The sequence below is a fragment of the Hydra vulgaris genome, chromosome 07, assembly GCF_038396675.1.
Source record: "Hydra vulgaris chromosome 07, alternate assembly HydraT2T_AEP".
Lineage (NCBI taxonomy): Eukaryota > Metazoa > Cnidaria > Hydrozoa > Anthoathecata > Hydridae > Hydra > Hydra vulgaris.
The window spans coordinates 22745001-22771510 of NC_088926.1; the positions used below are offsets into that span (position 1 = coordinate 22745001).

Sequence of the window (26510 nt, forward strand, 5' to 3'; positions counted from 1 at the left end):
CAACACACTTGTTTTGATTTATATACTTTATCATAATACATGTGTTTTTTTTATACTTCAATACCTATTTTTTTTATTTTAGAATACATGTTTTTTATAATACGCATTTGTTTACAATATTTTAATACTTAAGAAAATATTGACTTTTGCCCAATATTCTTTATATTAAAAATATATTTTCTTACATTATCTTTGTAATAAACAATGGTTGTATTTACTCCAATCGTTATATTTGTCCTCGCAGTTCATGCAGTTCTATAATGCATAAATCTCTCAATAATTCTAATAATTAAATGTTATTACCATTATTATTATTATTATTACTATTGTTATTGTTGCTATTATTGTTATTATTGTTATTGTTATTATTGTTATTATTGTTGTTATTATTATTACTATTATTATTGCTATTATTGTTATTATTGTTATTGTTATTATTGTTATTATTACTATTATTATTATTATTATTATTATTATTATTATTATTATTATTATTATTATTAGATTTACTGACCTATCACTGCTAATACTAATCAAAAATACATTCAAGTTGTCGAAGTCACTTTTACTCATATCAATATGCAAATGTCCACCAATCAAAAATATTTATAAACATGCTGCAAAATACAAGATACATATAACAAATATATAAGATATAAGATACATATATTACATATAGTACACATCATCTAGGACCTAATTTTGTTCCTTTTACTGGGAACTTTATATATTTATACCAACATTTTAAAACAAACTTATGGAAAACAAAAGTGGTGTTCAACTTTTTATAACTCATTTATAGTAAATAGGCATATGATAATAGTTATAATATCGATTATGACTATCTATATTACAACTGTTATCTTCTTTTAATGATCGTTACTTATGTTTAAGTTTTCAGGTTAAATTAGAGTTTTAAAATTAAAGTTTAAATGCAAATGTTTATATCAATAAGTACTTTATCAGTATTGTAAATATAAGTTAAGTATTATAATTATTTATAAGTATAAATATTGTAAGTATAAGTTATTAAAATGTATATTATGATACTATTGTTGATATTACAAGCGTACAATTTTAAATTATAGTCAAAAAATATCAATGATTTAAAAATGCAGTCGATGCATAATAATAAAGCCACTTAATTTTTTTATTTTATTAATTGCATTTATTTGTAAACACTTGATATTTATATCTGACAGTGGGTAAACTTTGTTAACATCAGTCATTTTGATTGCATAAAATATGTAAAAATCAATAGAAAAAATTGGATCTGTAAAAACGATTTAAAACCTTAAAATATAACCTATCCATCACAACATTCCGCTGCTTGTTCTTTTTGAATGTTTCTGAGTAAATTAACTATTTGAGCAACTTTAAAGCGGTTTTTACCACCACTAGCAGAAACAAAACTCTAAATTTTGATCATTTTAAAAATGCAAGCAGTGTCTCAATGGAATAGTTACCATATGTTTAATAGTTACTGGAACGTATTTTAAACATATATGTTAAACTTTGTTTATTTATTAAGAAAAAAATAAAAGAAAGTTCTTTTATAATGTAGGTATGGTACCTACTCAAATTATTAGACATATATATATATATATATATATATATATATATATATATATATATATATATATATATATATATATATATATATATATATATATATATATGTATATATATATATATATATATATATATATGTATATATATATATGTATATATATATATATATATATATGTATATATATATATATACATACATTGAGAGAGAGAGAGAGAGAGAGAGAGAGAGAGAGAGAGAGAGAGAGAGAGAGAGAGAGAGAGAGAGAGAGAGAGAGAGAGAGAGAGAGAGAGAGAAAGAGAGAGAGACTTTTTTGAGTCTAATAATTTGAGTAGGTACTGTACCTACTTAAATTGCTGGACTCAAAAAAGGAAATATTTTGTTAGTTTTTTAGATTTTTTCAATAGTTAGGGGTTTATGTTATTTACTTTTTGTTGCTTATTTTTTAAATGTTTATACTTTTTAATAATATTTTTTAACTTTATGAAAGGTATAGTAAATTTTAATAATGTAAAATTAAAAACTTTTAGTTAATTTTGTTTGTCATAACTCAGTTAATATGTCTTCCTCAGGGACCTGCATTATTGTAGACTGTCTGTACTATTTAAATAATAAAATTTCTGTTGTTTTTAAGTTGCTTTTCTTATTGTGTCATATAACTTAGTCATTCAATAACTTAATTAATGTTGGAGTTATTTTATGATTAATAATGGAAAAAGCTAGTGCTGTTTTCCCTCGTAAATATGCAGAAGTAGCTATTCCTCCGTAAGATAATTAGTTCTAATTCTAAGTTACATCTAAAGAAATATTGCCAAAGTTGTCAAAATTGTTAAGGCTACCGTCAGAAGAACAAATTCTAAACTTAAAATGGAGGTCAAATTAGAAGCGCAGAAAACAGGCTCCTGTGGCAGAAAAAGAGCTACAAGTGCTAGAGATGATTGAAAAATAAAAAAACTTATGACGCAAAACTGTAAGATAGTGGTAATAAAATTGAAAAATGTTTTTAAAGACCAAGGAAACAAAATTTCACTTTGCTTTTTAAGAAGGAGAAGTTATGAGTTTGGAGTTGTAGAAATGTATGGACTTGTTTGGACTTGTAGAATGTAGATGTTTGGACTTGTAGAATGTAGAATGGAAATGTTTGGACTTGTAGAATGTAGAAAGCCACTGAGGAAGCCGAAGCTTACACCCACGATGATTAAAAAACGTCTTGAATGTGCTTAGAAACATTCTTCTTTTTTCTCAAGATGACTGGAACAAGATAAATTTTCCATTTGTTTTCTCCTATAACAAGGACAATTAATACTTTAATACTACAAGTTTTTAAAAGTTGTTTTTGCATTATTATTTTATCCCATTTCATTTTAATAATATTTGAAATATTATAAAACATCAACATTTATTGCTTCATTCAGGTTGTATTCAACAATAAATCTATCTTTGAGACTTTGGAAGACAAAGCCACATTTGCCTGCCACAGACCAAGAGACAACACAAGCTAAAATAAATTGTAAACACTGTAAAGCACTCAGCATTTATAATGGTTTGGTCATGCATTTTGAGCAGGGGTATCAGTCAACTTTACATTGTACAAGGGATGATATAACAGGATCAGTACAAGACTGTCTGACAGACTAGCTTTATTCCACAGGTACTGAAGTGATTTCTTAATGGTGAAAAAATAGTTTTTATGCAAGATAGTGCTCCTTGCTATACTTCAAAGTCCAAAACGACTTTTTTCGCTGGTGACAGTATTGAGCTACAAGATTAGCCTGGCAATTCTCCAGATATGATTTCTATTGTAAATCTGTGGGTGCTTGTTACATTCAAAATGCAAACTTTGCATTTAACAAGTAAGCAGAAACTCACAGAACGGCTGATTGAAATATGGCATCAAGATCCAAATGTTAAAGCATTGATCTCAAAGTGCGTAAATAGTATGCCAAGGCATAAGAGCTCTTTCAGAGTCAAAAGAAATCACCACTAAGTATTAACCCTTTCACGACTGAGTTAAAAACATCTATATGACTGCGCGTAAAATAACGAATATGGATCATGAACAATTAAAAGGGCATAAAATAAAAACTACTTGTCAGAACATAACAAATAAGACCTTGTTTTTTTTTCTTAGAGAATAGAATTTTTGAGAAAAAACAGATAAAATCTTTAGAGAACAAAAAGTAAACACAAGCTTTTTAGATATTTTACTAAACACTATTTTACAGTTTTTGTTAAAAACATTGCAAACATTTTACTTTGTGCTAAGTTTTATCAACTTCTGCTTTGGCTCCTTGTGTAAACGAGGTGAATAGAGTTGACAATAATTATTAAATAAAATATTTGTCATTGTTAGTCTATGATGTCTTTGCATAGCTAATGAATAAAATTCTGATAGAATCATAAGGAGGTTATACAGTGATGACCGACAAGTGTCGTTATATACTTCATAAAAAAGAATGTTGCCCATTGACAAACTTTGTCACCAGGAATTGTTAAACCTTCTTGATTGTACAAAATTTCCATACGCTTCAATAAAAAGAGTCCTCTGGACTTTCATCTTCACGAATAATGTACCCAGCGATATAAACTAATGGTATTTTAATATCAACAGTCAATGAATCACATAGAGCAGGTAATTTGTCAATAATGTTGCAAATACCCTCGCTTGGTAAAAATTTTCCATTTGGACAAGAGTGATTTGAACCTAGATTGGCTAACACATTTGAACTTTTCTCAAACTTTAATAGCAACTTTGTACGTTATATAGTTACTTTTTCAAGAATTTGTTGAACGGAAATAAAATAAGTTCCTCCTAAGCCTTGTCTTAATTTTCCAAAGAGCTTTTCTAATGGATCTGTTGTAAAGTTTCCTAATAATACATACTGATGAGTTGTATCTAAAAGATATTTTGACAACTGAACCAAACCATAACAGGTCTGAGCTAAACAATTAGCAGTGTCTCTTGTTAGTAATTTGACTCTTTTTCTGTTTGTTTTTTTTGTATTGCAAAATCACCCATTGCAGAAAGTTTGCTTAAATTGTCATTATTAACAGAAGCAATAGCAGCTCAATTAGAATCTTTCAAACAAATGTCTGCATATGGACTGTGAACATTACAAATTTTCCAAAATTCAACAACTTTAGAGATGAAAATAATCGTCCCTTTATTTTCATGCAGGTGTGGATGACATTTTAATGCTGACAACGTTTCATCACAAAACACTTGCAGACAAGTGATAACTTTTTGTCTTTCAATTGGCTTTATATAAACAGAAACTTCCATTAATTTAGACATTTTAACAATTTTTTTCGTTTCAAGCTTGTACAAATTAATAATATTAACCCACCGTGCTAATTTTTTTTTCCCGAATCAATACAAAATTCAAATTCTTGAGATTTTTCTGTGATCCAGTTATTACGTTTACTTTTTAATAAATGAACATAATCAAATGAAAGAAAAATCTTGTCTTGAGTACACCATCCTTGTTTTTTTTTCAAAAATGTTATAAAACTTCTGATTTGCTCTGTTACCATCACAAACAATAGCAACAACATTGCCTCCATTATTTTTAATTGCATCAAGAATCAGGATTGTTTGTTGAAAAAGAAACTCAGCATTACGTTCTTTAACTGGTAAGATATTGTAAAAAAATTTTGGTCCATTAAACAATGTTTCAACCAAAAAGCTCAGTACTGTGTTTGCTAATAGATGAGGTTTGTTAACTAATTTACCAAATACTATGCGACCATGATACTGCAACATTGGTTTAACATAAACCTCATCAAGAAGTAAAATACATGTTTTTTGTCTATTATCTCTAAGATTAGAGAAAATATGTCTGATATAAGTGGTATCATCTAAAGATTTACATTTAGATGTATTTCTTCCTAAAGAACGTAAACTTGGAAGTTCAAAATCTTCTCTGATGCGATTGTAGGCTGATCGTGAAAGAGAAAAATACTCAAATGCTTACACAATTGTTTCAATTGGATACTTTTTTTCCCCAATACATGTTTTATTTATTGACAAAATTTGTTGATATACGACTTCTCTTTTGGGTGTCATTTCACAACAATTTAAAAATCTTAATGCTTCTTGGATATGAGAAAATTTGTTCATAATATAAACTCGGTTAGATGATAAAGTCACAGCACTAATTTTAACTCCACAATGAAATGCTTCAAAAGTGAGATCTTTATTTATGCAAAGAAGAAATCTAGGAATAGCACTTTCCTTTAAAAAGTCTAAAAACTGAATATATAATATATCATTGCATAAATAATTAATAATAGCGAAATTAAATTCATTGGTTTTTAACTTTTCATATAAAAAATTAATACTTTCTATTTTTTCTTGTGAATTAAATATTGCTAACTCATCCTCTTCTTGCCAGCAAACACTGTTAAGACTTTTTGATGTTTTTCTTAGTGCAAAGGGTACAGTAGGAACTAAGTTTGGCTTTATGCAATGAAGTACTGGCGGAGCATCACGAGGTCTCAACTTCCCATAATCAGTAACAGTTAAATAGTTTTTTGGCCGATGTCTTTCACATACTACGGTGATATTAGTATCAAGAACATTATCTCTTAGTATTATAACAATCCAACGTTTTCGTTCTTCAATGTTTCTTGGAAGTCTAAATGACTTTTTAACTCTTTTGTGAGGATTGTAGTTGCCTTTGCAATTTGCACACAACATTGACGAACCATTTTCAAAATACTAAATTAAATCCTTCACCTCTCAACTAACTTTTTTTTTTAATTGGGAAGTTAATTAAAATACTGACGGGTGTTTGGTTATTGTAAATTTTATGCAAATATAAATAAATTTATGCATATATATATATATATATATATATATATATATATATATATATATATATATATATATATACAGATATATATATTAAAATATATATAAATTTATTTATATATATATATATATATATATATATATATATCTATATATATATATATATAACTTAAATTAATTTTATCAAATAAAATTTTAAATGAAAATTATTTTGTTAATTTTATAATAATTATTTATTAATGCTATATAATTATTATTGTTACAAAAAAATTACCCCCGTATTTATTTTGTAAAACTGCTTTTTAGTTTTTCAAATATAAAACTATGTTCCCTCCAGTTTTATATGCAAGCCACGCGTTGGAAAGGCCTGTTATATAGTAAGTAACCCTTAAAATTAAGAAAAATGAGGTCGGCAATAATTTGCCGACCTCAACCTTTTGAAGGTCGGCAACAGGTCGGCAAAAAAAATTTGATACAAAAGTCTTACCGTAAAGATGAGGTCGGCAAAAAGTTGCCGACCTCAAACACTTTAAAGGTCAGCAGTTAGCTCGAATGCCGACCCTAATTCCGAGGGCTGAGTAAGCATCATGTTTCATAAACATTAGGGTACGTCATACTTTTAAAAAATTTTAAATTAAAAAAAAAATCATTTTGGGGAGTGATTTTATTATGTGGTATTTCTAAGCAATTATTATTACACATGGTTATTAAAACATTTTACCAGACAAAAAAATTAAATATATATGTATATATATATATATATATATATATATATATATATATATATATATATATGCACTATTGATTTGAAAAAATACTTTTTACCGTACTAAAAAACCAAGCAAGTTAGGTAAAAACTAGAGTTTTGAATTAGATTTGTCCATGAATACCCACAAAATTTTTTTAAATGTTTTACATAACATCTTCAGCTATTTGCAACTCTAAACTTAAGTTTATGTTTATGCTTATGCCAAATGAGAATGTTTTGCAAAAAATGGCACCAAAAAAGTCTGGAAATAAAAACACAGAAATAATTTGCTCATGCTTTTTATTTCATTTGCCCTCATGAGTGAAGATGTTGAGCTCTAAAAAAGTGCTACTTGAAATTTTAAACCTGCACATAAATTTCCTGCAACTGTTATATGTGAAACACCAAAATGTTCTGTGGACGCACACGGATTTGTCCAAATATATTTTTATTACATAAAATGTTAAAAAAAACACATATTTTTATGGAAAATAAAACTTTCACTAAAATAAAGCTTGAACATCAACTAAACAGTTTGATTAAATCTTTCTTGGATTTCAGATTTGGAACAACATCTCTGTGCTCTATTCTTGCTCTAATAAAACCATCACGCCTCTGAAAACCACAAACAGCAGCTGCTGCTTCAGTCACTTGTTTAACAACTCTTTCACAAGACTGGGTGTGGAGAGGATAGTAAGGTACTTCCATAGGAGAATCAATTACTTTTTATAAATCTTTTTTCGTCATATTACATGTAAAATTTGGCTCCAAGATTTGTTTATTACTTCGTCAATGAGTTCAAGAAGAGTCATAGCATCAAAGTTAAGTGTAGGTTTTTTTCGGTTTCTTACACCTACATCACCTTGCTCTGAATCTCCCCTAACTTTCATAATCATCTTGACTGCAAAAGCTCTATTTTCATTTGATGAGCTTGCAAGAAGAGAAATAAGGAGAGACTCAGAATGAGCATGAAATGCACCATTTTGAACAGACTTACTAACAGTATCCATAAGTTCGACTGTTTGACCTCTTAATAGATAAAGAAGTTTGATTAGATAATGGGGCCCATCAACAATAGAGTGCTTTACCTTGATTCTAAACCACATATGAAAGTATACTTGAGCCACAAACTGAGAAAAAACTTTTACATTTTTTAAAATATCACCTTCCAGGCCATGGTCACTAATGTAAAGCCAAAGAATTGCTTGACCGGTTGTGAGCCACCTGTTATGGCAAAGATTGCCACATTTTCTGTTGACAAATGAATGATTCAAGATACCTGATTCAAGACAAGAAACTAACTTGTAGCTTAGTGAAGCATCGGCTGACATAGTCTTTAAAATATCATCCGTAATTTTAATTAAAGGTTCAATCTGTCTAATCGGTTCAAACTTTTCTATTCGTTTTAATTGATTTACTTTTGATAATAGTTTGCCTATTGGCCCTTTGAATCCATCTTTGGAGTTTGTAGGTCCATCAAGATTTGCAATCAGGTGTCTTAAAGGTAGCTTATTGGTATGTAACGTGCAAATTGACCAAAAACATTTTCTTCCAATAAGTTTCTCCAGGTGAGTTAATAATTCGCCGTTGTTACTAGATCCAGTCATTGAATTTGTAGAATCTGATCCGATCACAATTATTGTTTGATCAATTCCTCTAGGAACCATCCAGTTATAAAGACCGATTGCAGCTTCTTTAGCTGGTTTGTTTGGACCCTTTGAAGGTGTGTAATGGGTCAAATAGCTTCCATCTGGTTCAGAAGTAACACTTATGTTCTCTTGCTTTTCTGTTCTTCGATAAAACGCTTTAGTAATTGAATCTTCAATCAAAACTAGAGTAGGATCTTTTCTTCCATCTACAAATATGCCTTTGATAGGAGCTTCAATAATTATTTTTTCTGACAAAACTCTAGTTTTAGCCATAACCTCTTGTCTGGCTTTCCAAATCTTCTCAGGATCACATGCTAAACTAGCCATTTTTGGAGTCAATTAACTTGATTTGATTAAATCTTGAAGAAAAGCAGATACAATTGCAGATGTAGCAGCAGGAGATATGTCAAATCGAAGAGATGCTAGTGCTGTATTAGGGATCTTCATGTAGTTTTGTTTAATGGTAATAAATGGGGAAGTTTTTTGTTTGATGTTATTGGAGTTGTCTTCTGAGGATTCTTCATTTATATCTATAATTTTTTCAGGTAAAGTTTCTTGATCTAAGTCATGCCCCACTGATTCATAAGCTTTGTGTTCGATGTTTTCAATTTGAACCTGTGTAATAATGTGAGGTTTTTTAATCAAATTTTTTTTTTTCTATAGATGCAATATCTGTTATTTTACGTTTCACTGCTTTAACCTGTCTTTCTGTTTCTTCCTTGTCTAGTTGGTATATTTGGTAGCCTGATTTTTACCAACCTTATCTCTTTGAGATTTGAGCCATAGTAAATCAAGTTGTGGCAACTTGATAGCTTTAGAGCAAATGCATAAAATATGAACTCCTGCAGAACAATTTTTAACTTCCTTACAAGGAGAATTTTCATCTGTATAAAGTAAAATGTTACACCTACATTTTGTTATATCCAACAATTTGTCCAGCTTACCTTCCCACAATTTGTCAGTTTTTTCTTTTGTTTCTTTTTGATTACAAATGTCTCTAAATTTATGCCAGGCAGTTGAAATTTTATCTGACAGCATTTTTTGAGATATGACAACAGGGGTCTTAAACAAAGCATTGGATTGAGACCATTGTTTCAATACCAAGTCTGCCAATACCACTGAGATTTCTTTTATAGGTAGATGACATCTCCTAAAAAAACATAAAATTTAAACTGTTTTAACATTGTCATTTGAAATACTTGAACTGTCTAATAATTGGACGTCCTTTGAATGTCCAAGACGCCCAACGGGTGTCAAGATGTCTAATAGATGTTCTATGGATGTTATAAGACGACCTGTGCCCACTAAAATTTTATTATATCGTTTATATTATATTATAATATCATTTCAAAAAACTCATCTATCAAGATCATCAGAAAAAAGCAAACTTTTCTGAATATGTAGACCTTTCCTTAGTACATCTCTCAGTGTAGGAACTTCTGTTTCCAACCAATCTTTTCCAACTCCAAGATACTTAGTTAAATTAGTTGTAGAAGAATGTCTAGTTTGTTTCAATTTTTAATTCTCCATAACACAATATTCTAGTTTATTTATTTTTTTCTGTAAAACGAAAACAATTATAATGAAAAACCACAAATAAAATGCAACAAATATTGCAACTTTTTGATATTGAAATATACACTATGAAATTCACTACTAACGCAAAGCAAATAACAAGTACTAAGTAACTGTGTTCTATAATTCATAGATTACAACAACAAATAGGCTTATTAAAAATTGGATAATCAAAACTTTAGAAGACATTAGTAAGGTTTTGTTAATTTTTTGTTGTATTTTTTAACGCTTGTAAGTCGCATTTTTATACGCTTTTTTACATTTTTCAAGTTAATTTTTACAAAAAAAAAAAAAAAAATTAAAATTTATTTGATTGAATATTGCTTAACTTACCCCAACCCATAATAAAATCACTCCCCAAATTTAATTTTCAAACATTTTTTAGTATGACGTACCCTAATAAGCATCAGTATATACCCCATTTTGTTCTTATAATGCGTACAGCGTAACGCTTTTTAACATTGCATGTGTGTTTAGAATAAAAGCTGTTTAATGATGATAATGTTTCTTATATGTAAAACAAAACGATGCTTTTAAATTTTTTGTTATGGTTGTTGATAAATTTAAATTTGGAGGTAATTAACAATATATATTATATGTTATAAGTTTTTATTTATTATTTATCGTTTTTCATTTAACTTTGTACTTAAGAACACAGTTTTCTAGACCAAGAAACAATGTAAAAAATGTTAGTAAATGTTGTGAGCGTTATATTTATACCGCTAATAGAGCTTGCAACTTTTGCCAACAGGCTAACAGATGCATAGTTTGCTTTAATTTTTCTAAGATATATAAAAATCTCTATCTAAATCAAGTAATAGTGAAAAAAGAATATAAAATATAAAAATATATATTTATAATTTATTTTAGGCTTAATATTTTCAAGTTGTATCATACATACAAACATGGTTGAAGTTGTTACATTTTAAAGTTACTTAAGAAAAAAGTAAAAGTACTGGCTCTAAAAGTAACAAAGTAAAAGTAAAATGTGCTTTTAGAACAAATTATATAAGAAAGCTAAAAAAGTGCAGTATGTTGGAAGTGTTTTTTTTGTTAAAAAAGTAAAAAGTACTTTTTTGAGTTTCAAAAAGTACTTTTTACTATGTAATGAAAAAAAAAATTCATTTAAGATTGACCTTTAATTGATTACTATTTAAATTCATCTTGGAATAAAACATTTTTAGCGTATATTTAATTTATGAATTAATAATATTTGTATTGTAAAAGACTGTAAGATTTACATTTAGATTATGAGGATTTATTACATTTGTTTTAATTTATTTTGGACATGCTCCATATTTATATCACAGTTATATCTTATAGATTGATGGAAGACCTTTAGAGGATATATATTGTAATAGCAGCTGTTATTAAAACAGCAGTCTATAATTCTACTGTGATTTGACATGAAAACTTAACCTAATACACTAAATAAATGTTATATAAATTGTTTTTTGTTCGTTTTCTATGATCAAAACTGTCATAAACTTTGGATGGACCTTTGCTCCTGCTATTAATTCTGCATGTACTGATTTAATCAGCTACCTACAGCAACATCCAGATTATTGCAAAAACATGCTCTGCAAAAAATGCTAATTTCGATGGTTATAAATGAGACAAATCAAGTTTGCCTCAAACAACGTTTATTATAATGATTTCTTTTTTGGTTATAATCCTGCCCATGCGTTCCACAAACATATATTGAATTCCACCTAGTCTAATTAGAAACAACAAACTGTCAGTTTGCTCTAAAGTTTAAGTATTTTTTTATTTTTTTGCGAAAGTAACTCGTTAACTTTAAGATAAAAGGTAAAAAAAGCCTAAAAAGTAAAAAAAGTAAAAGTAAAAGTAGTGCATTGTAAATGTAACTTACAATGCACAAATGTTACATGTAAAAGTGCTGCAAGAAGTAACTAAATATTGTACTGTAAAATATTACTACACCTCAATTCTGCAGACAAAATGTCTTTTAATAATCAAAATAAATGTAAAAGAAATATTTAATAAATATTTGAATATCTTTTAATAATATAAGCTCTTCTAGTATAAAAGTCTTTGCTTATCTCATGTATGTGTGATAAATGTATTTGATGAATGTGTGATAAATGTATTTCCTCTTCTTAAAAAAAATAAAACTCTGAAATGTGAAAATACTAAATTTTTACTGCAAATTGTTAAAAGTAGTGTCTTTAAATGTTGTATTTGTCATCAGTTAATAGTTCAATAAATTTATGATTTAATAAAGAGTTTTTTTTATTTGGTTAAGATATCAATGAGTGTAATGACACATCTCCTTGTCCTTGGACTAGTTCAGAATGTGAAAATACTTTTGGGAGTTATTTGTGCAAATGTAAAATTGGATTCTTGATAAATAAAGAAAATGATAGCTGTTTTGGTAAGTCGTAAACTAAAAATACGCTTAAAACCTCTGAAAATATCAAAATTATATTACCTAAATATTAAGTTTTCACCCAAACATGTCACTGCGCTTCGCTAATTACAGATTTGTGCTGTTAATGTGTCGTATTTGCTCGAGTATATACTTATTTTATTCTTTATTTGGCTTACATCTGTTTATTTTCAAGTATGTTTAGCATTAAAATTACTATAGTGAAAATATTACTGAATAAAATTTTCTCTCACAGACCTTTTGTCAATAAAATCTCTACTTTGTTTCATTTATTATTCTTATTAGTTTTTTTACCTTAAATTTTAATAAAATTTAATTGGTTAAGATATCAATGAGTGTAATGACACATCTCGATGTCCTTGGACTAATTCAGAATGTGAAAACACTTTTGGGAGTTATTTGTGCAAATGTAAAATTGGATTCTTGATAAGTAAAGAAAATGATAGCTGTGTTGGTAAGTTATTACTACACCTCAATTCTGCAGACAAAATGTCTTTTAATAATCAAAATAAATGTAAAAGAAATATTTAATAAATATTTGAATATCTTTTAATAATATAAGCTCTTCTAGTATAAAAGTCTTTGCTTATCTCATGTATGTGTGATAAATGTATTTGATGAATGTGTGATAAATGTATTTCCTCTTCTTAAAAAAAATAAAACTCTGAAATGTGAAAATACTAAATTTTTACTGCAAATTGTTAAAAGTAGTGTCTTTAAATGTTGTATTTGTCATCAGTTAATAGTTCAATAAATTTATGATTTAATAAAGAGTTTTTTTTATTTGGTTAAGATATCAATGAGTGTAATGACACATCTCCTTGTCCTTGGACTAGTTCAGAATGTGAAAATACTTTTGGGAGTTATTTGTGCAAATGTAAAATTGGATTCTTGATAAATAAAGAAAATGATAGCTGTTTTGGTAAGTCGTAAACTAAAAATACGCTTAAAACCTCTGAAAATATTAAAATTATATTACCTAAATATTAAGTTTTCACCCAAACATGTCACTGCGCTTCGCTAATTACAGATTTGTGCTGTTAATGTGTCGTATTTGCTCGAGTATATACTTATTTTATTCTTTATTTGGCTTACATCTGTTTATTTTCAAGTATGTTTAGCATTAAAATTACTATAGTGAAAATATTACTGAATAAAATTTTCTCTCACAGACCTTTTGTCAATAAAATCTCTACTTTGTTTCATTTATTATTCTTATTAGTTTTTTTACCTTAAATTTTAATAAAATTTAATTGGTTAAGATATCAATGAGTGTAATGACACATCTCGATGTCCTTGGACTAATTCAGAATGTGAAAACACTTTTGGGAGTTATTTGTGCAAATGTAAAATTGGATTCTTGATAAGTAAAGAAAATGATAGCTGTGTTGGTAAGTTGTAAACTAAAAATATGCTTAAAACCTCTGTAAATATTAAAATTATATTACCTAAATATTAAGTTTTCACCCAAACTTGTCACTGCGTTTGGCTAATCACAGATTTGTGCAGTTAATGTGTCGTGCTGCTTGAGTATATACTTATTTTATTCTTTATTTGGCTTACATCAGTTTATTTTCAAGTATGTTTAACATTAAAATTACTATAATAAAAATATTACTGAATAAAATTTACTCTCACAGACCTTTTGTCAATAAAATCTCTAATTTGTTTATTTATTATTCCTACATTTTTTTTAACTTCAATTTTATTAAAATTTTATTGGTTAAGATATCAATGAGTGTCACAATAAAACTCAATGTCCTTGGACTAATGCAGTGTGTTTAAATACATATGGCAGCTATTTGTGCAAATGTGAAAATGGATGGAAGTTGGGGGAAGATAATGCCAGTTGTATAGGTGAGTTATTCTTAAAACTATATAATTATATTATGATAATGTTCTATAAAAACAATACACAGTAATATTGTATTGCTTATTATTTTAAAGATTAAGTAATATTTTTTTTAATTTTCAGCATTATGGTTTTATGTTATATATGGAAACAAAAGTACTCATCAACCATAAACCTGCAGGTTAACTCTAACAGTCCACAAAACTTAATAATTTTACATATTTTTACAAAAATTCTGAGCTTAATTTCCAGTATGTCCTTGGTAGTACCGCACTCAATATATTTTTCCACGCAGCCACCTTCTTTGTAAAGGTTCATGTTTTAAATTTATAAAGTTGAGAGAAGATTGTTACCACAACTAAAGTTGTCTCCTCTACTACAGTGACCTTCACAGTCTTGGGGAGGTAAACTACAATTTAAAAAAAAAGTTTAATTTAATGCTCTACAACTGTTGAACAATGTTTAAAATGTGCTGGTCTCAGAGGTTTTGAAGCAAAAATATAAACATGTCTGATCAAAGTTCATAAAAAAAAACGATTGTGCCAAAAATTGCAAAACTTCAACACCAAATATAATGTTTATTTGTCAGATGAATCAATTTTTGAAGTTTTAGGCAATAAACATTAGTCTTTTGTTTTTTGTCTATCAGGAGAAAGTATGTTGGATGATTGCATAGTGCCAACTACAGTGTGACCATAGTAGCCTATGTTTAACCATGATTGCATAGTGTTAACTACAGTGTGATAAAAGTAGCCAATTCAAAAACTTATAAAATTTGACAAAAAAAAAAAAACACCAAAGAGGTTTATTTCCACATTTTTGAAAAACACATTTTGAGGGATTTATTATCAAACAAGACATCCAAAACGTATAGCTAAAGTTGTGAAGAAATATTTATGGAAAAAATCTGAGGATAGATTACTTTAGTTTATAGCTTGGACTACTCAAAATCCTGATTGCAATTCAATCAAACTGATTTGGTATTAAATAGGCAGAGGATTTGAAACTCTGAATCACCATAAAATTTTTAGAAAGCTGTTAATTGCCAAAACTTACATTTGTTGTGTAACAGATTCCCTCATACTTGCCAGCCTATCATTTAATTTAAAGACGGTCATATTGACGATAATGCAGTTCAATTTATAAAACCTAATTTTGAGTTTTTAATTGATAGTTTTTTGTTTTATGAAAAGTAAGTAAATTATAAAGTAAGTAAACAAAATTATTTGTTTTTGTAAATGTTTATCTTTATAAAATTCCAAAAAAGTTAATTATAAAATATAACATTTACAAAAAGCAATAAAAAAAAATCTTTTATTTCCAATCAACGACTCCATGTCAAGCCTCACTCTTCTCCATGGTTTTACTCACATTGTGCTGCTTCAATTGCCAATCGAAACCATTAATTTTATATCTATCAGTAAAATAATTCTCTAGAAAACAGATGTCTGTTCACTACTGCTTGAAACCATTGTAAAAAGGTTTTTTCAAACGCCATAGCCCGCTATTTTTATGTCATGAAATTTTGTGTTTCATCACAAAAATTAGGCTCTCGTGACTACTAAAAAATCTTTAACAGTATCAATAATAAGAGCTAATCTGTAATTCCACCTCTCTTGTATGGTTCAGACTCTGTCTCCTCTCCTGAAAACAAAGCTGAATTGTTTGCTAAGAACTTTTCATCAATATCATCTCTTGATTCCACTAGTTGCGTTCTAACAGATATACCCATCAAGCAGGTTGATTGATTGCTTGACATTCGTATCATTCCAGCTTCTGTATCTAAAGTGATTTCCTGCTTCGACTCTTCTACAGCTTAAGCCCATACAGCATACCTGTTATAGTCTTGCAGAAGTGCTCTTTGGAGCTGTCGTCTATACTTTCAAAACTATTCAACAAGTGCTTATCAGAGTCTTGTTTTCCAGCCTGCTAAAATGCGGCATCTGTTATCTCTATTTTCAAAAATTCTGGAGAGTGATCTAATTTGTCTAACTACTGACCCATTAGCCCTCATCATAAGCAAGGCTTTTGAATCTTTATTTAAGAAACACTTAATCTCTCATCTTGAATCTAATAATTTTTTTTCTGCTTATCTATATGGATTTCTTCTTGTTCTACAGCTGATTTGCTAACAGTAATAACTGATAGGTTTTATTGTGCATTAGATAAAGGTGGAGAGGTTAAGGCCATCGCTCTTGACATCTCTATAGTTTTTGATAAAGTTTGGCATGCTTGTCTTCTCCATAGGCTTTTTTCTTATGGTGTATCTGGTAACATCTTTAAGATTATTGAATCCTTCCTTTCCGATCGTAGTATAAAAGTTCTCCTCGATGGACACCACTCTTCTTCTTATTTTGTATCTTCAGGGATTCCTTAAGGTTCTATCCTTGGCCCTATACTGTTTTTAATTTACATTAACGATCTCCCAGATATTTTCAAATCTTAGGTGGCATTGTTCGCTAATGACACTGCCATTTATTCTTGTCATGATAAGAAGCCAACACTGATAGCTTGGAGGGGGCTTTTGAGCTCAAAAAAGAACTTATTTTGCTACAGCATGGAGCTCATAGTGGCTGGTGACCTTTAATTCAGATAAAACTTAATTTCTTTTAGCCAATCGTTATCGCAAAAATTTAGATCCTGCCATATTTATGAACAGTAATGTACTCAATGAGTCATCTACCCTTCATCTTCTAGGATTAACTCTTACTTCTGATCTTTCTTGGAAACCATATATCAAATCTATTGCAAAATTAGCATCTGCTAAGATTGCATCTCTTTATTGAGCTTGACACTTTCTTACTCCGGATTCTATTCTCTATCTCTATAAATCTCAAATCCGGCCTTGTATGGAATTCTGTTGCCATATCTGGGGCAGATCTTCTAATGATGCCCTTTCTTTAAGTCATCTGCCAATTATTATCTTGCTCTATAATCTTCATCTTTTCTCTTCCAGTAACTTCCAACTCTAATTAGTGGTTACTTGCAGCCTTGATGGAAGCAAAGATGTTTAAAAAAAAAAAAGCTCTTGGATGGATGTGTGTGTGTGTGTGTGTGTGTGTGTATATATATATATATATATATATATATATATATATATATATATATATATATATATATATATATATGTGTGTGTGTGTGTGTGTATGTGTGTGTGTGTGTATATATAATTGTTAAATGTTAAATATATGTAATACTTGCAAAAAATTACAATGACTTGAGGCTGTGAACAAAAAAGTCCTAAAACTTTCAACCCCTACCCCAAACATAAAGGTTAACAAGTTGATATAATATTTTTTGTACTTTTCTTAACTAGACTTATATTCATTGATAAGTTTTAAGATTCATAGTATTATCGCTCAGCCTTCAAAAGTAATGACCATATAAGGTTCAAGCCCTCTCAATTTGTGGGGCTTACAAGTTTAAATATTTATGTCATAGTTTCATAATTTCAGATGGTTCAAAGCAAAATTTTGTTCAAGTTAAATTACGTTATAGCTGCGTATTTTAAATGTGTTGGTTAGAAACTTCAAAACTGCCGGACATCCATATCTATTCTTTTAATTATAGTTTAAATTAGATCACACAAACTTCTGAAATGGTTAATTTTATTAGAATACATGTTGTTTTAACAAACTGTTCAAATGTTCTTTTGTTAGGATCAAGTTTCTAAGGTCATACAACACACTTAGACTTATTGACTCATTTTAGGAATAAAGCTAAAAGTTTGGAAATAACTAAGCTATACCAAATGTCAATGGATAGTTAAAATGTCAATCTAAAAATTTTAGATAAGCTTACTACCAATTTGACTGAACCTATTTTTTATTCTTTTTTTAACTATAATATAAAACTAATTATATAATTGTGCATATTGCCCATGGCAGTTAAAAAACTGGAGAGGCTGCCACAAAATGGAATTTAAAAAAAAAGCTGCTTATTATATTTTACATGATAGTCCTGCAAGGAGAGAAGACTATAACTCTGTTACACGTTCTTTTGTCTACCCTGTAAACAAAAGAAATAAAATGATTACATATGATTCAAAATGTTTCAAAACTTTATTTGTTTTTATTTTAGATAGGTTGAAAATAAAAATAGTGTTACTTAGAATTGATTGAAGTGTGAAAAAGTTTGAAAAATTTATTTTCGATTTGGAATGCCTCATAACCAAAACTGTCAAAATGTAAAAACTTGAGGCATTAACAATGGCACGTTCAGATTACTAAATGCTTTCTAAATTACATATCTTTGCTTATATTGCAAAATAGTTGAAACTTTTCTGAAAAAATACCAGAAAGACCATCTAATGGTTCCATTTTTATATTTCAATGTGAAGGAAATAATAATACAGTTCCTTGAAGTTATTGCAAAACCTGATGTCCTTGAAAAATGCTAAAGCTAGAAAATGTTGAAAGTATTGGATTTTTCTTTGACTGATAATCTGTTACCTGATGAAAAGCTTAACCCAAGTTTTGCTGTTTTTAAAGAATTATATAATCTGAAAATTATTTTTTCGATAACATTGTCTCAAAGTAATGAGTTTTTTAAGGTGACCAAGGAATTTTTTGCTTCAATGGTGAAAAACCTTTGTGACAAATCTCCATTAAATTATTCATAAGAGCATCCAGTATCTTTGACCCTAATGTCTTGATGGAGTTAATAAAACAAAAACTGATTGATAGTTTGAAAATTTTACTTGCATACTTCATGAGTTTAAGGATTTTTGTAACCACAGCAATGTGACTTTGTGTTATTTCAGTTTAAAGATTTTATGGATAATGACGTCAAAGCCATAAAGCAAAATTTTTTCAAGTCTATTCATCCATATGTTTGTCTTGATGGTTTTAGTTATCAACGAGGTTGTGTGACCAATTACATCAAGTTTTGTGTCAATTTTTTTTAATTTTTTGCTATGCTTGTTTTAACATTGCTTATGTTAAAACAAGCATGACTCCTTTGAGTATTATCTCCCAGAGAATCATAAACTGCACACAGTTCAAAACACATCACCCTTGGTCAAAGCGTTATTATTAGCCATTAAAATTATATAATTGATATAGACAAAAAAGAAAACGAAAAAACAAAGCAAAAACAAAATGCAGTGTTTATCACAGCTGACATCAAAAAGTTAAATCAAAAAGTCAAAATTGCAAAAAAAGTTTTTATTATAGAAATGATATTAGAGAGTGTATGGAACTTGCATAGAAAAAAAGTGACCTGAGTTACATTAAGAAAGAAAATGGATTAAGCAGATAAAGTGCTGAAACTAAATGAGAAGCTGAGCTTAAAGAAAAACAAAGCAAAGAACTTAACAAAAAAGAAAATAATGTGTCAAGTTACTTTTTCATTTACATACTTTCAGGAAAAAAACTATGAAACTATACTAACCTACTTAAAATTAACGACTCTTAAAAATAATGAAAATTGCAACCAAATTAAAAAGAGAGATTGTTTTACCTTGGAATATCCACCTGATTTAATAGTTTTAGATATATGAGTTCAAAATATAAAGTTTTACACACAATTATTAAAAAATCTAAAGAGATACTATTTCTTAACAAACCGTGTTATTAACAGTTGGAATAACTGAGATTATAGCATTGTAGATTCTAAAACACCTAAAGAGTTTAGATAAAAGTTGGGCTTGTTTTTAATATAAAGTTGGCTGTTTATGTCTAGATTACCTAAGTTAGGTACATTTTTATTGCACAGTTATTATTAAATAAATAATAAAAATAATGTGGGGCTATTTTATTATTATTGTCCTATGTTGTTTCTCGTTCTTTACAACATTGTGATTTTGTGACTTGTTTTGTGGAAATATTTGCTATTTATTATACTTAACTAGAATGAAAAATCCATTGTTACGAATTATGTCTTCCATAACAGTTTTTTTGACATAATAAATAAATACTTGGCCTATGAGTAGTATTTATTTTAAATAGTTTATTGTTAATCATCATAAACCCTCACTCCTTTCCTCTAAATAATTTTATAGTATATAGTATGAATTATATATATATATATATATATATATATATATATATATATATATATATATATATATATATATATATATATATATATATATATATATATATATATATATATATCAATATATATATATATATATATATATATATATATATCAATATATATATATATATATGTATATATATATATATATATATATATATATATATATATATATATATATATATATATATATATATACATATATATATATATATATATATATATATATATATATATATATATATATATATATATATATATATATATTAATCTGAGAAGTTGACTAAGTATAGTAAACTGAAAATAGTCAGTAAAAGTTATATTATTATTTAATACAGAAATACTAACATTAATAAAGTATTTATTATAATTATAATATTGATATACCTTTATTTATCTTTGTCTATCTTTTTATTTAGTTTAAAATTCTTCAACAGTTACCATATAGATCATGGAAGAAGTGCCATTCAAAATGGTCTGTTCAAAGCTATAAAATAATTAAGGCTTATTACAATATTAGATTATATGGACTATTAACATATATATTAATTGTATTAAGTTATATATATATATATACTAGGATATGAATATATTTATATATATATATATATATATATATATATATATATATATATATATATATATAATATATATATATATATATATATATATATATATATATATATATATATATATATATATATATATATAATAGTTGCACTGTTAAAAAAATAAGCACCTTCAAAGGGCTTAACAATGATTAATTTGGACAAATAACATTTTACCAAGAATGGACTAAGGAAGGATTGTGCTTATCTAGGCAGTTACAAGAAATAAACAACTTTTCCGAAAAAGAAGAATTGAAATCAGTGATTAAAATAAAAAGATTTTTAATTATTCTTTTGGATATAATATGTGAAGAGATTTAATATTGAATAATTGAAATCCAGACTTTATTAAAAGCTTTGATATGTGAAAAACATTTGACCTTGATTCACTCCATCTATCTAAAGGAAAATAATACCATTCTGTAACTGTTACTATTAGGAATATTGCCAAAAAAATTAAAACTAGACTCAAGACACATTAAAACCTTGCTAATAATGGCAAACACATTAGAAAATAATTCTAAGATTCAGAGCAATTTACAGAGTCTTTTGAAACGGAAGTAATAACTGCTATCATTTAGCAGGAAGGAATACAATATTGAGTGAAACCCTTACGAATTGTTTACAAAGTCTTATAAAAAGTTCTGGAAACTTACTTTTCTCAAGTCAAAATTTTGCTGTGTGAACAGGTTTTTCTACTTTTTTTTCAAATATGACATAATGCAAGCTTAGCCTTTTTTACAGATGGTTCTGACTTTATCCTTATTTGCAGCCCACAAATAAGTATTTTTGTTATGATATCACCATTAAGATTTTTACCATCGGAGGTTTCCAAGTTTTTTTTACCCTTTTATACAATACATTTAAAAAGTGCAAATAAAAAGTAGAAACCTTAAACATTATGATAGGTATGCAGAAAAGATAACAATAGTTTTACTATTAATGATTGAAAAATTAGTTAATAATAATTATTGGAGTAATAGTTGTACTAATTTTAGTAACTATAATAATTGTTTTAAACAATTACAGTAGTTAAATAATTGTTAACAAAAAAGAGTATAGTTATAATAACAATAAGAAAAAGAACGATAAGAGTTGTATATAAATAAAAAAGTCAGTTAATAATTTGTTGCTATTAATAGTAATAATAGCTTAAAAAGTTAAAAAATTTATAACAATAATAACAGTAATAAAAAAAGATAATGATAATAATAACAAAATTATTAGAAAAAATAAAAAAACTGTACTGAAAGCAACTAAAAACTATAACTCAAAAGATTTTAAAAAAATATCATTTTAACATTATAGATCTGTAACAGAAAAATATCTGTAAATCCTAAGACTTGTATCATTCTAAATATCATATAGTAAATCATTTTAAAGTTGTGAGATGTGTTATTTCAAAATGGTTTTTGTAATAAAAAATCATTATAAGGTAAACTTACAAATTAGCATCTGCTAAAATGTTTTTACTTTTTTGGGCTTACTAACTTATAGATCCTAAATAAATTCATCTTCAAAATTTCATAATCATTTTTGTTTGGAACACTCTTGCCATATTATTGATATTTTTTCTCATTTTGACAAAGTTATATAGATATATACAACCATAACTTTTCCTAATATAAATATTTATTTATAAAATAACGAAATTAATATGAGTTTGCTGTAAGAAAATATAACTTACTTTTTTACTTTTATTTTATAATTTTTGTTTTTCACGTTTAAGTTAAAAATTAAACTAATTTATTTTTAGACCGCACACATTCAGTTTCTGCTTCAGTTTTCAAAGTCGATGTTTCAATTTTAGTTCCTGTTTTATTAATTCTTATCATTTTGGTTGTTGTTATAGTATTGTGGATTCAAAAAAGAAAAGAATTTCAACCAGTGTGGTTAAACCAAGATCCTAATGCACTAGAGTAAGTAAAATTGAACTAAAGTTATATAACTGTTCAGTTATAAGAATGTTGATGTTAAATTGTTTATATTGTTTGCATAAGTGATTTTGCACTAAAAACAAAATTTTAGTATTTTTAACAAGTTTTAAATATCAATGAAGGTTGACAAGTAGAATGATTTTCGATCAAGGTAAATAGTTAAGGTATAAAATCTAAAATGTAAAATAAACAAATTTTAAGGCACAACTACAAAGACAACACAAACATACATAAAACAAAAACTTTCAAAAGCGATAATATTCATAAATAATGAGCATCCATAAAGTATAAATTATAAAATTATATGAAGCATTAACTATCATCATACATAGATTATAAACTATAAAATTTCCATTTTGTCTGGCTATGGCTGCTCTTTTCAAATAAAAAAGTGAGAAATAGTTGAATTTAAGCATGTTTATTGATCAAGCATGTATATATATATATATATATATATATATATATATATATATATATATATACATATATATATATATATATATATATATATATATATATATATATATATATTTATTTATTTATTTATTTATATATATATATATATATATATATATATATATATATATATATATATATATATATATATATACATATACATATATACATATATGTATAAGTATATGTGTGTGCATATATATATATATATATATATATGCATTTTTTGTTCCTTATTACATTTTAAAAATTTCATTAATATTTCATGAAACTCACAGGCAAAAATATAATAATATAAACAGTAACAAGTGAAGATTTTTAATATATATATATAATATATAAAAAGATTTTTAATATATATATATAATATATAAAAAAAAGCTAATGTTTTTTCTGCCCCAGATAGCACATTACCAATGGCCCAATGTTGGATCAATGTAAATCAGTGGCTGATGGTCTGCAACTGACGTTGCCACAATGTGGATTTGGAAGTCAGTGCGACGTCGCAGCCAACCGTTGGGCTAACATTAGCCTAACATTTGACGTTTGGCGAGTGTCACATTGTAACGTTGGTCCAACGAAATATTATTATATATAATAATCTTTACAATTTTATTCATCTTATTATTTCCTATATAATGTTTATTAGAACTATTGCATAGATTTTTTTTTGTCCAAATAAGTTTGAATAATTTTTTTTCGTGATAAACAAAAATTTATTTTTATGCTGATTAATGAGGCATCTTAAATTTCATAATTTTTAACTAAATTTGTTGTAATTATTATTATAATAACGTTAAAATATTCATACAAATAACACACATAAGGAAAAATGTTTTTTTCGACTGCTTAGTTGCCTAGTCTTTTTTGACTGCTAATGTTGCTTTCAACTGCTTCCTTACAAATTTTGAGTATTTATTTTACTTGAGAGGAATTTTGGCGTTGAAACACTACTCATTTTACAATTTGATGAGCTTTTAGGCAATGCGATAACTACTGCTAAAAATATTTATATGTATATATGTACGTATTTATATTCATACATACATATATATATATATATATATATATATATATATATATATATATATATATATATATATATATATATATATATATATATATATATATACATGTATATATATATATATATATTTATATATATACATATGTGTGTATGTATATATCTATATATATATATATATATATATATATATATATACATATGTGTGTATGTATATATGTATATATATAAATATATATATGTATATATATATATATATATAAATATATATATATATATATATATATATATATATATATATATATATATATATATATATATATATATATATATATATATACATATATATATATATACAACCTGGTACTCAAATGAAGCGAAATTATATAAAAAATTCAAAAATAATATAGATTTCAAATATAAAATTGTTATTTTTGGTTTTATTACATGAAAAATTACGGTTTTTTACAAAAAAAAAAAAAAACGCATTTTTTTCTGTATTTTTATGAAATTTTGATAAATAAGTTAAAATTTTTTTAACTTAAATATTATTTTTGAAATTTTTATATAATTTTGCTTCATTTGAGTACCAGGTTGACATACTTTTAAAAAACTTTTTTTTTGAAAATATTAGGGACCCTTTAAATATTTGGGGGACTTGAGGGACCCCTTAAAATATTTTTTATTCAAAAAAATTTTAAATCTATTGTTTTTGTATTAGATAGAACACATTAAGGGGGTCTCTGCATATATTTTTCAAATAAGTTGTTTTTTGGGACACCCTAATATATATATATATATATATATATGTATATATATATTAGGCAGCTGTGGCAAAGTGGTAGCGCGCTTGCCTCAGAAACAGGGTCTGTGGTTCAATCACCACCTCAAGGCAAGTTTTGCAACATCGGTTAGGAAGGTGGAGTGACCTTCCAATAAAATGCTCAACAGCGATGTTCTGTGATAAGACCATAATGACTTCTTGGAGCACCTTAAAAAAACAATAATAATAACAATATATATATATATATATAAATATATTTATATATTTATATTTATTTTTGTTTACATATGAATTTATTCATATTTTATACATATATATTTATATTCTATATATAAATAAATAAATTTATATATATATATATATATATATATATATATATATAAATATATATATATATATATATATATATATATATATATATATATATATATATATATATATGTATATATATATATATTTATGTATATATATATTGGTTGATTTTTAATATTGTATTTCAATAATAATACAAAACTCTATTTCGGTTAAGAGTGCTCAAAAATAGAGAAAGTAAACAACTTTCAAAACAGAGCAATATATGTAAATATTTTTATTCACATAATGGAAAAACAACTTTTCATGGAACTAAGTGTAAGTTTAAAAATTTCTATTGTAGAGTTTTTCTATTCAACAGGTGGTTTTAACTCTAAACCTTTTAGTGTTAATAAAAGTACTATTTAATTCTTGAAATAAAGTCAAATGGCTTTTTCAATCCTGCCCTCCAGCCTTCAATCACCGCATATTTTTTCACAGCTTTATTATTTGACATAAGTATAAGCATACAAATGTTTAGAGTTTGTTCCATATCTCAAACACCAAAAAATCCTGGATCCGTCCCTGATCTTAATTATCAGATGGGTAGGAACTTATTATTGAACGCAAATAAACAACCTTATTCTTGTGTGTCTGACAGTCAAATGCGTATTTATTTTATACTTGTTTCAGTATAATTTAATAAATTATTATATGTTTTTAAAAGTATTATACTATGGTGAGAAATAAACGA

General features: G+C 26.6%; 1 protein-coding gene across 7 annotated transcripts in view; it reads left to right on the plus strand.

Moving 5' to 3' along the window:
- Positions 1-26510, plus strand: part of LOC136082347 (uncharacterized) — a 448050-nt gene that overhangs the window by 396159 nt on the left and 25381 nt on the right. For 4 of the 7 annotated variants that reach the window (XM_065801362.1, XM_065801364.1, XM_065801365.1 and 1 more), the window contains 6 exons: positions 12622-12750; positions 13091-13219; positions 13559-13687; positions 14028-14156; positions 14494-14622; positions 23021-23183. In XM_065801362.1, the coding sequence (XP_065657434.1) occupies positions 12622-12750; positions 13091-13219; positions 13559-13687; positions 14028-14156; positions 14494-14622; positions 23021-23183 (808 nt within the window). Of the gene's footprint in view, positions 1-12621; positions 12751-13090; positions 13220-13558; positions 13688-14027; positions 14157-14493; positions 14623-23020; positions 23184-24059; positions 24491-26510 lie in introns of those variants that run through there. The other 3 variants (XM_065801367.1, XM_065801368.1, XM_065801369.1) reach the window with 1 other exon arrangement.